Below are 14900 nucleotides of genomic sequence, written 5' to 3' on the forward strand. Positions count from 1 at the left end.
GATGAAGATGTAGAACTCTCAGCTCCTCCTGCACCATGCCTGCCACCCTTACCCTGCTCCCACCTTGATGATAACGAACTGAACCTCTGAACCTGTAAGCCGGCCCCAATTAAGTGTTGTCCTTTGTAAGACTTGCCTTGGTCATGGTGTCTGTTCACAACAGTAAAACTCTAAGACATGGGCAGATGGGAGTTATTTTTGTGTGTTTTGGAGAAATCTCTAAGTTACTTTGTGAAATATGTCCGTTCAAATGGAGCATGTATAGCATGATCCCTCAGCGATGCAGACTTTGAGGCCTTAGACAGGAGACAGGATATAATAGGGTCTCTTGGTCCCAAGTTTAAGGCTACCCTTGGCAACATAGTGAGACCATCACGAACAAAAAAAAGCCCTGCTGAAGAGACTTGATATCTGTCCAATAATCGTTGTTACATATAAGTAGTGTGTGTGTGTGTGTGTGTGTGTGTGTGTGTGTGTGTGTGTGTGTGTGTGTGATTTGTTCAGCCTGTACAATGTTACTTGTATATTTTCAGGGCTATTTGATAACCAATTGTTGTTCTCCTCCCTGGAGAAAACTCAACAGGAGCTAGTGAGCTACACAAAGGAACTTCACAATGGAATAAGGTGACCCAAGAGGCCTATAATTTAGATGACTTAGGAATATGTTAGGAAGCTCTTTGAGCAGTTCCTTCCCTTTAATAGGCATAGAGTTATTATTGGGAAATGTTTATCTACTAGGCTGAAAAAACTTAATAAATTTCCCACTTACATACTAACCACTGTTATTGTAGCCTGTTACTCCTTGGGTATTGCATGGCCCCAAATGCTCGGGCACTCAAGGCTTGGTCTCTAAGTATTGGCACTGGATCACCAGGGTACTGACTAGCAATGGGTTAATCCATTGAGAAGTTAGTAGCTGGACAGGCTATTGGAGGAGCCCGGTTAAGGGGTCATTACGGACGTCTTTGCTTGACTCTTCCCCTTGCTCTGTCTCTTGCTCTGTCCTAGAAGCAGGCTGCCTGTAGCAGCCGCTCCTCTACTGCACCTTTCCTCCATCATGCACAGACCCCAGAAACGTAGCCAAGTGACCATGGATTGAAACCACAGAAACCATGGGCCAAAATGACTGTCTCTTCCTATGACATCCATGTGTGTATGTGCATGTATTCTACAGAATGGCACACAGCTGTGAACATGCACCTGGGAGGCGATGAACATAGGAGTGCTTTCTTCTCTCGCCTCACCTTATTTTTGAGATCGTCTCTCATGGAACCCAAGATTACCTACCATTTGGGTTAGATCTCTGACTTCCTAAGGTTTGCCTGTCTTCACCTAGAACACTTCCTCCAGTTCTGGTTTTATAGGGACATGTGGCCAGGTCTAGCTTTTATGTAGGTGCTGGAAATTACTACTTAGGTCCTCCTCTTCACAGAAGGGCTGTTACCCACCAAGCCATCTCCACACCTGCTTATCAAGCGTTTTCTATTGATGAGACAGAAGGGCTTTCTGAAGATCAATGTCCATGTAATAGCAGTTGAAGGGATAACTTGGGATATGGGATCTTTTGATGGCATGCTTCTAAAACCAGCGGATTAATTTTCATTATGGATCAGGAGGACTAAAGTTTTGTGTACATTTCTCTTCTGTCTCATGGGACTTGGTGGCCACGGTGCTGGCCCTCCGCGTATAGTAACATAATAATAAAGTAGACTGTATTGTGATTCTGAGCTTTGAAGGCCCTTGGATTCAGAAAACAAAGACAGACAAAAGTTCCTCAAGTGTAAGTATGAAATGTGTCTTTGTTTTGTATGATATATATGCGTACTAAATCATCGTAAGTCATAATAAGGTTTATTTAAAAACACATGGTTACATCATAAAGCATATATTACAACAGTTAAAGCAGCAAGTTTTTATTTACAAATTCTAAAAAAAAAACCGAGTCCAACTTTGCATGTAAAAAGGAACACCAATTGTCATTAAAAACATCAAAATTAGCTACTAAACAACACATTCCTTACATTTGCACAAGTACTTGCAACAGGATACTTGTAAGGTTCTGTAGACGCACACGTTCTGGATGGTTTTAGGCCTCTGTGCACAACTGCTATTAAATATGACAATAACAAAATAAGGCAATGGGGCAGCTTGGCACTGCCAGTGGACATGATGCAGCGTGGGTACAGGAGCCCACCCTGCAAGCAGCACGAAGCCTTTTGCCATCAGGGTTGGTGATGTACTGCTCACCTTGACGCTGTGTACCTGCAGGAAATACAGCAGGCCAGGCCCTACCATGCCAGTTCCAAGTCATGGCCACCCTCTTCATGAGTCACGAATATTCCTTGGTCCTTATTCATCTTAACACACTCATGAGCTGTTTGGAACTGGAGGTAGGGATCTCAGATATTCATTACCTCCTGCTCCACCGCACTATCTATGACACCACCAGAGTGTAACAACAGACATCCACGCACTGCAGGCTGCCTGGCTGTGGCATCAAACTGGAGTCTAGGTAAGCTCTATGGTCTGTCAGTGGTCAGAACGGCTGCTTAGAGACCAGATATGGTGGCAGTGCTAAAGAGACAGGTGCAGAGCTCCGTCCAATAGGTGTAAAATCAATTATGCTTACACAACAGAATATATCTGAAACCAGTAAGCCCACACTGTGTGGATATAAACAATCATGAATACTACAAAAGCCAACACCTACACCAGGAATACAAGAGTAGAAGCAGGCCTCTTAAAAGCCACAAAGCTGTCTTAAATTCTTTAAAGATAGGTACACCAGGAAAACAAAGTCTTAGCTAAACAGAAGCCTTATTTTCACATCTCTGGCTAAGACTATCTTTGCTAGTATTATTGACTGCATGAATTTCAGCCCTTTTCCTTGATATATAAAGTAGAAAATGTACAGAAGGCATTTCCTGCAGAAGGCACTATTCTGGTACTAGCAAAAAGGACAATTAACGTCACTTATCTAGCCAGCCCCAAGCCCTACACATTATGTGAGTGTGAATCATCCATGAAGAACACTCTTAGCCCAGCTTTTTACAGTGCTGTTGAAGTTGAATTCCGAGGACTATCACTTGGAGTCTATCTGGAGAAATCCCTAGTAGTGTTGTCAGGAAGCAAGGTTTCAGTGTAACCTCATCATCTAGATGGCAATTTGGGGATACTCTCTGTTTATTTTTACACTGTACCATACACACACACACACACACACACACACACACACACACACACACACACACACACGAGTACACATGTGCACTCCAGATATAAGGGAGAAGGTAAGGTGCCAGAATTCCTTCTGCATCCTTAGCACCGTAAGCTAAACCAATTACATTTCTTCTTCACCTGTGCTAAAATGTTCAAACTTATTAAATGATTTAGTGACAATTCTGACTCTCGGTGTTTTGTTAGAAAACATTTTTAAACAACTACCTGTAAACATTGAGGACTTAGAAAACTTTTTTGGCTGAAATAAATACTTTAGGAAAAATAAAATTAGATAACTTTTATTCTTTAGGGAGATGACTCAGAAGCTGGGGTTGTTTTTTTAAATCAATTACAGTTAGTAATAAAGTAACATCAACAATAGTTTCAATGTTGCTTTTACATATCAATGTTGATATATATGTTTATAATATTTTGGTTATTTAATATTATTGTCAGTTTAATCACTAAGGAAATTGAGATTAAGATATTAGAGAACATCTCAAGGGTTCTAGTAAGTTTTTCTCAGGGGTTTCTAAACTTGAGATCTCAAAACCACCCTTTTAAATGTGCGGCTGGCATGAACTTCATGTGCTAGTTCACAGGCTTTTGTAAAGGCTATAATGGTAAAGTGCTATTATGAGACAATCTCACCGAAAATGCCAATGGCACAGTTCTCAGTGTAGGAAGGAAGGAAGGAAGGAAGAGAGAGAGATAGGGGGTGGGGGAAAGAATGAAATCCAAGTTGCTTTTGTTCGTCATGATGAATAGAATGTGTAATTATTTGAGATTCTGGGTGTTTGCTTGCTGGTCAAATCTACACAAAATATTTTGGTGATCCCAAGACAGACTAGGACATTTTGTACAAGGTGTACTGTACTCAAGTGTAGGACTGGGTTGGCACCGAGCCGGTAGTGCTGGCATTCAGTGTGTGTCAGAAACAGTGCGACAGAAACAAATGAGAACGTCTCAAGGCCTTGACTCCTACTCCATTCAGATTCCCAAGCACCTGTCATAATATATTAGAGTTTAGCGACTTCATATTAGAAACATGATAAATATGTCTTAAAGAATCTATCTATAGAAAAAAATATATAATTGTATATCTTAAAATAGCTTAAAATCTAAATTATCTATCAGTATAAAACATTAATCTCTCTCCACATCAACTGGGTTTTTAAAAATCTATGTAACAATATCATATCCAAAGCTCGTCATAAACTCAACACACTTACACACTGATAACTAATCCCCCACGAACACACAGACACATATATACATCACACATACATATGTTAATGTGTTTATAAACACTATACACATACAGACATGCTGTCCATTCAGTTCTTCACAGGAAAGAAAGGGCATGGTCGCTGAGAAAGCATCTCTTCACAGACATTCATGTTTCCAATGTGTTGCGGTGTGAACATTTTGGACTAGATTCTGCCCCTGACCGAACACAGTGGGCGCAATAATTGAGGTTGCCTTTCACAGTCTGAATGACTCTGTTTTTTGTTACAGTAAGAGATCCATGGATTCATATGTGAGGCCGCTCACATTTCCTGTGTGAAGGGCACTGCTGTAGCAGCAAGGATTTTTATTTAAATTAATTTTTTTGAGAATATTATATATAAGTAAAATATTTTGATAATTTCTACCTTCTCCTTTCCCAATTCCCCCCACTCCTTATGAAATCCATAACCTCTTCTTTATTATTGTTACATAGTACGTGTGTGTGTGTGTGTGTGTGTGTGTGTGTGTGTGTGTGTGTGTGTGTGATCTGTTGAGTCTATTTAGTGCTGCCTGCACGTACAAGTGTTTAACTCTTGTTGACTCTCTGGGATTAGATAACCTATCATGGGGCTCCTCCCTGATTCTCCCTCCCTGAGCAGCCATTAATGACATCACAAATTCCTACATCATGCCTACAGTCCTTCCCAAAATATTTTAGCCCTTCTTTATCCTATTCCTCCTCTGTAAAGCAAGCAGTTAGAAAGAGCATCTGGCCTTCGGATTTTAGCGCACACACCCTGGAAATTTTGGAATGTCAGCACTAAGTTCTGGGTCAGGGATGCATCCCTGACAACCAGGAACCTTATCTGAGAGCTAATCACAATGACTGCCTGCTTATGCCAAAACAGCACCAGTAAAATAAATGATCTCTCGGAAGAACTGTGGGAAAGCAGCCACCTTCCTTATCCTCGGACTGTGCAGGGCAACTAGCATTCGTGGGGGTATTGGGAGTGCCACACCTATGAGTGTCTAGCTCTAGACTTATCCAGTAAACCATCTAATTATCTATACAAAGTTAGTTCATAAGGAATAAGAATGATTGGAGGTTTATAATCCACTATCCGAGAGCCCTATAAAGTAAAAGTGTAGCAATCAGAGAATCTTAAGTGTAAAAGTTTATTTAATCATATACAAAGGTCACTGTGCTTTTAATTCAGTTTGGTTATTTAGCTAGCAGTTTTATGTAACTGTGTTCTGAAAGTAATTGATGATCTGTTGTTAAGAGGCTTCGTGTGGTCCTTTAAAGGTAAATGAAATAAAACTGCGAAATAGAGAGGCAGTAGTGGTGCATGTCTTTAATCCCAGCATTTGGGAGGCAGAGGCAGAGAGGCAGAGGCAGAGAGGCAGAGGCAGAGAGACAGAGGCAGGTGGATTTCTGTGAGTTCAGGGCTAGCCTGGTCTACAGAGTGTGTCTCAGGGCTACCCTGTCTCGAAAAACCAAAAAAAACAGACAAATGAACAAACAAAAAACGCAAAAAACAAAAGAACAACAACAAACCAATGGGATGGGGTGGGTATGGGGGAATCTCTAAACATTTCTAAAAGAAATATCAGAGGTAAATTAGGTCTAAAATCCTTTAACTGGGCTCAAATGCCCTCTGATACTGAACTAAGGGTATTTTCCTATGCCCCTTCATCTGCATCTTTTTTTGGTACATTGTAAAAATAGAATTTGCCACCACATTCATTCCCATCCAGATCAGAGGATACATCAGAAGCAAAAGACTGAGTTTACTTGATGAAGCAGCAGACACTGAGCTGTGATTAGGTATGAAGTAATGACCTGAACCATTCTATCCAATGCATGATGTGGAGGCCCATTCTGCCTTCAGTTTCATTTAAAAACAGGAAACCTATCCAAGCATCTGTGTAAGTCTGATCTTTGGAGACCACGGGGACTACTACCATTCTCTGGCTTAAAAGGTCTCAAGTAGGGTCATAGAACCTTTCCTGAGACCTTCACGGGATTGAGGGGTGTATCACTTAAGCAGGTGGAGGTGTTATGTTTAAGGACTGAGGCTCTCAAAGACAGGATTGGCCATCTCATGTCAGAGACTACCTCTCCATCTTGTGGTATAGGGGAAACAAGCACTCTCTTTGGCCACTTAAGAAAACTGTCTTAGCAAGTAGGAGAAGAATATATAGAAAGGGCCCACTCCTTATCCCTTCCCCATCCCTGACCACTGTTAAACATCATGACAGGGGATGGCAGCTTCAGTACCTCCAAACTGACGGTCATACCCTAATAAAGAAAACCACCACCATTTCCCCAACCACATAGGATGTATACAGAATAACATTTCTATTCAGCAATATACTGTTTACTAGCATGTGCAGTACATGCCACCAGTTACTGCACTGGAATCATGTCACAGAGTAAGAACCAACAACATTGAACACTCACATTCCCAAGCACACATGTACGCACACAGACATACTGTTTTGGGGATACGTATCACTGAGGAGTGCTCTCAGGCAGTCTCCCCAGACACATAATCCACCATCTGAAGAGAAGCTGTCCGGAGGAGGAAGTATAAGTTAGGCAAACCGTGGCTGCAGCAGACCCATGACAACCCAGCACGATGGTGGCTTCCTGCCGTAGAGTACTCATTGTTAAGGCATGTGTGGTAGGGCTGCGGACCGGCATCAACATTCACTTGTCTTTTCATGAAGTATGAAAGGCAAGCTGAGGTTTCTTTGGTGATGGTCATTTGCCTGCATGGCAGACTTTTCTTCTGCTGCTGCATTGACGTTGTCTGGACAGACATCTTCATCTTCTTCTTCATCCCTGGGGTTACCCTCCAAGCTGTGTCTAATGCCATAGGCGAAGTAAATCAGAAAGCCTTTGGGGAGAGAAAGCGCATCAGGATGTTAGGCGATGTTTTAATGTAGACGATTTAATACAGTAAGTCTTCCCCCTTTCTTTCTGTGCAGCCTTAGAAAAAAAGAATGTGTGCGTCCAGAATATAGAAATACAACCTGCTCAGCCCACTTTGTTACCCGTGTGGATATGTTTCAGGGACAACCACTCTGCACTGGACAACCAGTAAGGGGGCTCATCCCCGGGAGAGGCTAACTCCCCTTCTCCCAGTGGTCGTTAGTAGTTGCCCGTAATTGTAGAGGCTATCACCTTGAGAGTAGGTGCATGTGGCGGTGGGTTGGGAGGGGTTAGAGGAAGGCAAAAGAGGAGGAATAGTTATGTTTTAATTTAAAATATATTTAAATAAAAATATAAAAATCTTTAAAAAGAAAAATAGAGTGTGAAGGACAGATAGACGGTACCTCTTCATTTGTGATACCCCAGCCCTATAGAATATATTTTTTTCTCTCAAGTCTTTTTTTTTTTTTTTTTTTGACAATTATGTGGAGATTTTCTACTTACATTCTCAAAACTCAACAGATTAACCGTAAGCAGAACGATAGGTAAGGCAGAGGCTCACATTACCCATGAAACCCTAGCACAGGATTATTGCAGTCACGGTCAGGTAGTCTGGACAGCGTGCCCAGCGTTCACAATGGACACAGACACCCTTCTTTCTGTTACTGTCAAATGGGACACAAGGACTTTCAGAAGCCATGCTCACTGCAGGGTAAAGGGGACAATGTTTCAAATGTCCTTAGAAGAGACTCGCTTACAAATACGTATTTTCCTATGCTTTAGTTCCATTTTAGAAAGCCAGGTAAAACTTTGGCGTTCGTTGTTTTTGACTTTTCAAGGGCTTCCTTTGCTCGTTCATAAGTTGGAAAGATAAAAATATGTGTGAACTCCAGGGTTACTGAGAGATTTGAAATTAAACCAGCATCTGAAGGGCTGGGGATATGGCTCAGTCGTATCCCAGTGGCTGAGAGGCCCGAGATAGCATGTGTGGGGCCTGGGTCGGTTGAGCTCTTAACACAACAGAAAAGGTGAAAGGAAGGGAAAGTAAAGAAAAGGTGTCTGAAAACATAAGTAAACAAAATGCTGAGATGTTCTAGGAAGTTGGAATGGAAGGAAATCAATGGAGCTTTTAGTCCTGTATCCACAGCCCACAAAGTAAGGTGAACCATGAACTAAGAGGCATTGCAAGACCTACCAAGCACCATCCAGATGCTGAATCTGACCCAAGTGTCCGCGCTTAACTGGACCATCAAGTAAATGTTGACCAGGATGCTGAAGGCCGGCAGAAACGGTAAGAACGGGACCTACAGGAAGAAACATCCCTTGAATACAGTGTTACACAGAGAATGTATTCTCCAAGTTATGTGGAGGCAGTGCCAATAACTGACATATAGTCCTATTGTGTCACTAAGCTTAGGGTCTCATAAAAAGGACAACCTGACTAAACACCATTCCTATAGAAAGTAGTGAAAGGAAAATCACTTTCACATTACTTGCTGAATCGGAAAGAAACAGCGACACCCGCACACCCCATCAAGACAGCCTAGGGCTTAGGTATCAGGGTAGCTGAGAGTTCATGGGTCTCATCCAGCCATTGACAGCAAATGCCTCTGGAACTCTAGGTACCTGTAGCATCCTGGGCGACCCTTTGAGGAAGGGCTGCTCTTACTCAAGCCTCCGCCTAGTTCCAGTGAGGCAGGGTAATTTAGTTTGCAAAGGGAGGCACTTGGTGGGAATAAATCCTCAAAAGAGGGCTCCAATTTTCTGAAAATAAAACCCTCAAATTATCTTCCTTCCTTCTGCTATTTAATTTTAATTTTTAGTACTTGGGAATAAACCCATTTTCCTAATACTGTAGACTGTTCAGCACAAGATCTGTTCATTGTATGTATACGTGTGTATATATGTTTGCATGCATGCATGTATCATGTATATATATATATATATATATATATATATATATATATATATATATATATGCATGTTTAAGTTCTTGACAAAGGGAGTAAGACTGTGTGTGGACTGTGACTAAAAGGAATCCATCAAAGAACTCTGACACTCTCGTTCACTGCTTGGTCTTGTTTAGACCAATGCAGCACACACAGAAAACACACAGAAGTGTACACAGCAATTAGGATTCTAATCATTATTGCACATACCATGAAGGCTACTTTTTGCTGATTCTGTGGCTGCCTCCAAATGGTCAGGATGACGGCAGCGCAGAGGACAAGGAACAGGGCGAGAAGAGCCAGGCTCCAGGCTTCCAGTCTGGCGATGGCCTGGACTCCGTACGTGGTCAGAATACTCAAGCCGGCGATGAGGAAAGCTACGGTGATCAGAACAGAAAACGAGCGGGTTCACGCCCTTCCCTTGTGTTCTCAGTCCTAATGGGCTGTCCTGGTGCAGCGGCAGCCCGTATTTCATAATCTACGCTGCCATACCGATGTCCTGCTGCTCTCTCCATCGGAAAAAGAGAGAGTCCACTTCGCCCGTCTAAGGATCTCGCACACGTCCTCATTTCTGATTTCTACCCATTTGGCACTAACAGCCTGCTTTGTGTGTCATGTGACCAGGGGCCCTCATTTCCTCTTCGCAGACTACAGGATAGGGTGCTTTTGGTGGTGCACAGCTTCCAGATTTTTTTCATATGACAAATGGCAACCTTACTTATATTAAGCTATTATAAAGATTATTTGTGAATGCAGACAAATAATATCCCATGATCTGAATCTTTTTCATAGTCGAGGTAATGCCAGGCTTTGTCTGACCTCAAGTAAGCAATAAGAGCAGCTCCTACTCGCTCTCGGAGAGACCTACTCTGGTTTGCCATGAACTCACTGTACCATCCTGGGGAGCAAGGAAAGTCCCTCAGTACCCCGAGTGTCCAGAATAGTACCAGGCACACAGATAACACCCAGACGCTACTCAGCATATGGATGATTACATAACCTCAGCTGAGCAGACACACCTTTCCTACTTGGCTCCCCAGTGCCACTGGGATCCAATTTCATTACCTGGCCTGATTCTTTAACATAGGGAAAACCCCAAGCCAATGAAATGTGTCAGTTTGTCATTCTGCCACTTTTACTGTAGGGACTTCTTGCTCTTGTGTGCATGTGTGGGATGGTGGGAACATGTGTGCCATAGTATGTCTGTAGAGAACCAAAAATAATCTTGGATGTCGGCCGCCACCTTCCACCTTGTTTGAGGTAGACTCTTGTTTGTCACTGTGTACAGCAAGCTAAGCAGGCATGCAAGCTAATGGGGGATTCCCTTTCTACCTCCCATCTTGCCAGAGCTATCTTGGTATTACAGGCATGCACTTCCCCATCCAGCGTCACATGGGTCTTGGAGACCTTAACCCGGAGCCTCACATTCGAACAGCACTTGCTTTACCCATGGAGCCATCCCTCCTGTTCACAGATCTTCCTATGACATCACCCCCCCAGAGTCTCTGTAGGTCACGTCTCACACTGCTGATATAGCCCAGGGCAGTGTGAGGCCACACAGACAAGCACTAGTTCTGCATCCACATCTGTGGGGCCTGTCAACATCTGCAGTGAAGACTTACCCAGGAATCCCACCAGGAAGCTCACGAGGGAGGCTGACTGTCGTGTGGGCAGAGCAGAGGGGTTGAAGAGGGTTCGTAGGCTGAAACCCTGTCCTTGCAGCATGGTGACCTGGGACTCGCTCTTCGAGGTCGCATTGGTACATGACTCCAGAATGTCTTTCTCAGGGGTGTATTTGGGCTGCTCATAACACAAGCCAGGTTGGTACCTATTTCCAAATAAACATTGGTTGGCGTCTTTAATCTCATTGGCCCAAATGAACCTATCACCCAGAACTCTTCGGTGAGACAATTTACACAGTGTGAGCAGTCAGGTGACACTCCTCATGCCTCCAACACACAGTGTGCAACTCTGAACTCCTTCTTACTGCTACTTAATTAGAAAGTTGTACAGTAGATGCCAAAAAAAAAAAAAAAATAAATAAAGTTAAAGTTTAAAGGTGAAGCCATTAGGGCGACAGGATGGTAATCTGAAGACTCGGTGGCCCAGCGGGATTCTGGGTCACAGGAAGAGCACAGAACCAGCCACCAACTATGGAGTGCTTGCGATTCTAAGGCTGTCATAGTCCGTCCCTTTGGCCATGCTTCTTTACTTCCAGCCTGATTTATCTAGCTAAGCTCGCACAGCTACTTGACCACCTAACTAGAGAACCGGTTTCCTGTTGTTTGTCCCGTTCCTCTACAGCTCGCCAGGGTACCGCTTGCTTTACTTCCTAGTACCCGAGGTCCCTGCTTACTTCAGAAACACTTCCCCTTCATGTAAAGAAACACAGTCACTAAGGCAAATGCCAAAGGAACACAGAAGGAAGTAACAACCACCTGACAGCACCTTGAAGTCTTTTTGCACTCTGGTACGAACGAGTTCACCCTGCATTGTACGCACACATAAGCACTTAGCATTTCTTTCTTTTTTTTACTGGTTATTTTACTTATTTACATTTCAAATGTTATCCCCTTTCCCAGTTTTCCCACCACATACTCCCTTTTCCCTTTCCCTCCCCCTGCCTCTGTGAGGGTGCTCCCCCACTCGCCCACCCACTCCTGCCTCAATGCCCTAGCATTCCCCTATGCTGGGTCATTGAGCCTCCACAGGACCAAGGGGCATCATTTCTTAATGTAGATTTATAATGATATTCAAACAAATTCAAATGCTTTGTATCCTAAAGTTGGAATAGTTGTCTATTTACTGAAATGCCAGAGTTTACTGTCAACAAAGCCACTGAGTGAATGTACTTCATCTGTGTCCTGTTCACCTACTGACGCTCAAGCCAGCTACGCTTTCTTCACGCTTGACAATCTATTCCATGAGCATCTTTATATCTGTTCGTTGGTATCTGTATCCTTGATAGGTCGTTATCTCATGTATTTGGGAATAGGTACATGCATTAGGAAGGTACACACTTATTGACCTGGAAGAATATTCATATATTGCTAATATAACAATGACTACCATGTAGTAGCCAAGAAGAGGGCTCTATTGGTCAGTCTGCTAGTATTTAGAATTCTAAAAAACAGAACATGTTTCTGTAACTGCACATTTTTAATAGATGGGTGTCAAACTGTACTTGACTCTTTGCTAACGGCCAAGTCTGCTCCCGTACTCCATGTTACAGATTTTAATGACAGTTTCACATTGGTGAAACTGCTCCCTTTTGGAGTTCCCACTGTGTCTCCTCCCCACACTCCACCCAGTACACACCCTTTAGAACCAAGAGAGGCTCACCTGAGAATGAGCACACAGGCTGCGACCAGAGAGTAGGCCATGAGGGTGCCAATAGACATCATGTCCACGAGAGCCTTCAGGTCAAAAAGAAAGGCCATCACAGCTATTGGGAAACAGACAAGGAAGTGAAACTGAGGCCTCTGGTGACATTTCTTACAGTTGTTCACTTAGTCAGGGGTAACCGACTGACAGTTTTCTGTTTTGGTACCAATGACAGATCATGTTACATCATAACATGTTTTCTCGGACATGCAAACTGCTACCACTAAGTCTTCAAAGCCCCTACCTTGTTCTTTAGGAAACGCTAAATACATCAGCTTTGATTATTTAAAACCTGGCTTGCCCAAGAGTGAAAATATTATATGACAGAACACTGTGTTTTGGGGTCTCCTAAGGTAAACAAACGCTGCCAAGAAATGCCAGAAGCTGCTGTTTAAATCATAAGGAAAGTTTAGGCTTCTGTATGCAAGTTATTTAAGTCCTTTAAATTCCATCTGCATCATGTCATATATAACTCAAAATCGTCTTTACAAAATAACACTCATTTTCAATGAAATTACATTTTGCACCTAGAGTAAACTCTAGTCAAATTAAAGGCATAAATTCTGGAAGGCTGATTAGATGTGATGGATTAACTTATCATCCTGCTCACAGGATCCCAGCATTGAATTTACCACACAGTACTCCCCATCTTTGTAACCAGATAACACCACATTCAATATATATGGTGCCCTAGGTCTATGTATAAGTTATAGTCTATGAGCTCACTTTATCTTCAAGTCAGTGATTCTAGGAGGTGGAGGGTTTTAGTTTTATAAAATGGACAGTATTTGACTATTTCTTTTCTTCTTTATTATTTTTACTAAATCCAGCAACTTCTCCTGGTTTGCCTTGGTGGGATTATCCCTGTCTTATAGACAGACTGACTTAAGAAGTGTTAAAATGGTTAGGGCTTTCTTGGCCCTACAACCCTGTAGTATCTCATTCTCTCTCTGAACATGCACCACAGGTCACAATCTGTAAACACCTCATTACTGACATACTTATATATTTATATAATGGATTATTAAAATTTCAACATGTTCGTAATGACCATAGATAGCCAAATACTAATTACTCATATGAACTCTCTGATCTAAGTTTAAAAATGCAAATCTGGGTGTGAGAATGGAAAATATAAAATACAATCCTTTAGACAGCATTCTACTGTTATAATACTTTGAATTATCACCTCCACTCTCTTATTATACTGCTAAATTGCATCTTTCCAAAGGAAGGAGAAAGTTAAATTATCTTTAAAATTGTAGACTCAAAGTAGAACTATTAATGGGAAAGACTGTTACTTTCTGAGGAGGTATTTATTATGACATGCGTTATTTTTACCATCACAGTGAACTGTGTGAAACGGACTTTACAGCACCTACAGTCATGGTTCTCCGCCTTTCCTAATGCTGTGATTCTAATGTCATGGTGACTCCCAACCATGAAACCATTTCATTGCTACATCATAAGTGTAATTTTGCTACTGTTATGAATCATATGCTATGCAGGATATGTGATATGTGACCCCTGTGGGGTTGCAGCCCACATATTGAGAACTGCTGATGTAGCAAAATCTTTATTTTTACTGGGGCAAGATTTTAAGCCTGAGAAAATAAGTGATTTTTCCAACATGTCTCAAGTGTCAGATTCAGAAGATGGCTGCCAGGTGAAATTATTTTGACAAATGCTCCCTTACCTGAAAGAAAAACTAACTGGATGTTTAACAAAACATTCTTGATTCCAACTTCCCAGCACTTTAGAGTCTCAACAAAGTCAAAATGTTTATTTAACCATCTACTCCCAAGCAGTTCCTCTTTATATAGCTATAGAGCTTGCACACTCCTTCTCTTACTTCCTGCATCGGGACCCTTACTTAATACCATCCTCTGTGTCTATACTATCCCTGGAAATTTCTGCATGCTCTAAGAATCTGGCCAGACCTAGTTTACATGGACATCATAGCATGTCAAAATGTAGGCAGTCTGGAGCAAAATGTACATGTCAAAACTACTAAAAGACAAGTAGGCTCTGAATGAGGGCTGAGCAGTGTGGGCAGGCTGGGCAGCCCACTGCACTGTGGGTAGTCAGTGGACACTCTGGGCAGCCCACTGCATTGTGGGTAGTCAGAGAATGCTCTGGGCAGCCCACTGCACTGTGGGTAGTCAGTGGACACTCTGGGA

General features: G+C 42.4%; 1 protein-coding gene across 3 annotated transcripts in view; it reads right to left on the minus strand.

Moving 5' to 3' along the window:
• Positions 1-1834: 1834 nt before the first annotated feature.
• The window catches only part of Slc7a2 (solute carrier family 7 member 2), a 58266-nt gene continuing 45200 nt past the window's right edge, over positions 1835-14900 (minus strand). For 2 of the 3 annotated variants that reach the window (NM_022619.3, NM_001134686.2), the window contains 5 exon segments: positions 6812-7352; positions 8583-8691; positions 9547-9713; positions 10959-11164; positions 12679-12781. In NM_022619.3, the coding sequence (NP_072141.2) occupies positions 7156-7352; positions 8583-8691; positions 9547-9713; positions 10959-11164; positions 12679-12781 (782 nt within the window). In that variant the 3' untranslated portion in view covers positions 6812-7155. 3 annotated transcript variants of the gene reach the window in all.

This window comes from Rattus norvegicus, chromosome 16, assembly GCF_036323735.1.
Source record: "Rattus norvegicus strain BN/NHsdMcwi chromosome 16, GRCr8, whole genome shotgun sequence".
In the NCBI taxonomy this organism is placed as follows: Eukaryota; Metazoa; Chordata; class Mammalia; order Rodentia; family Muridae; genus Rattus; species Rattus norvegicus.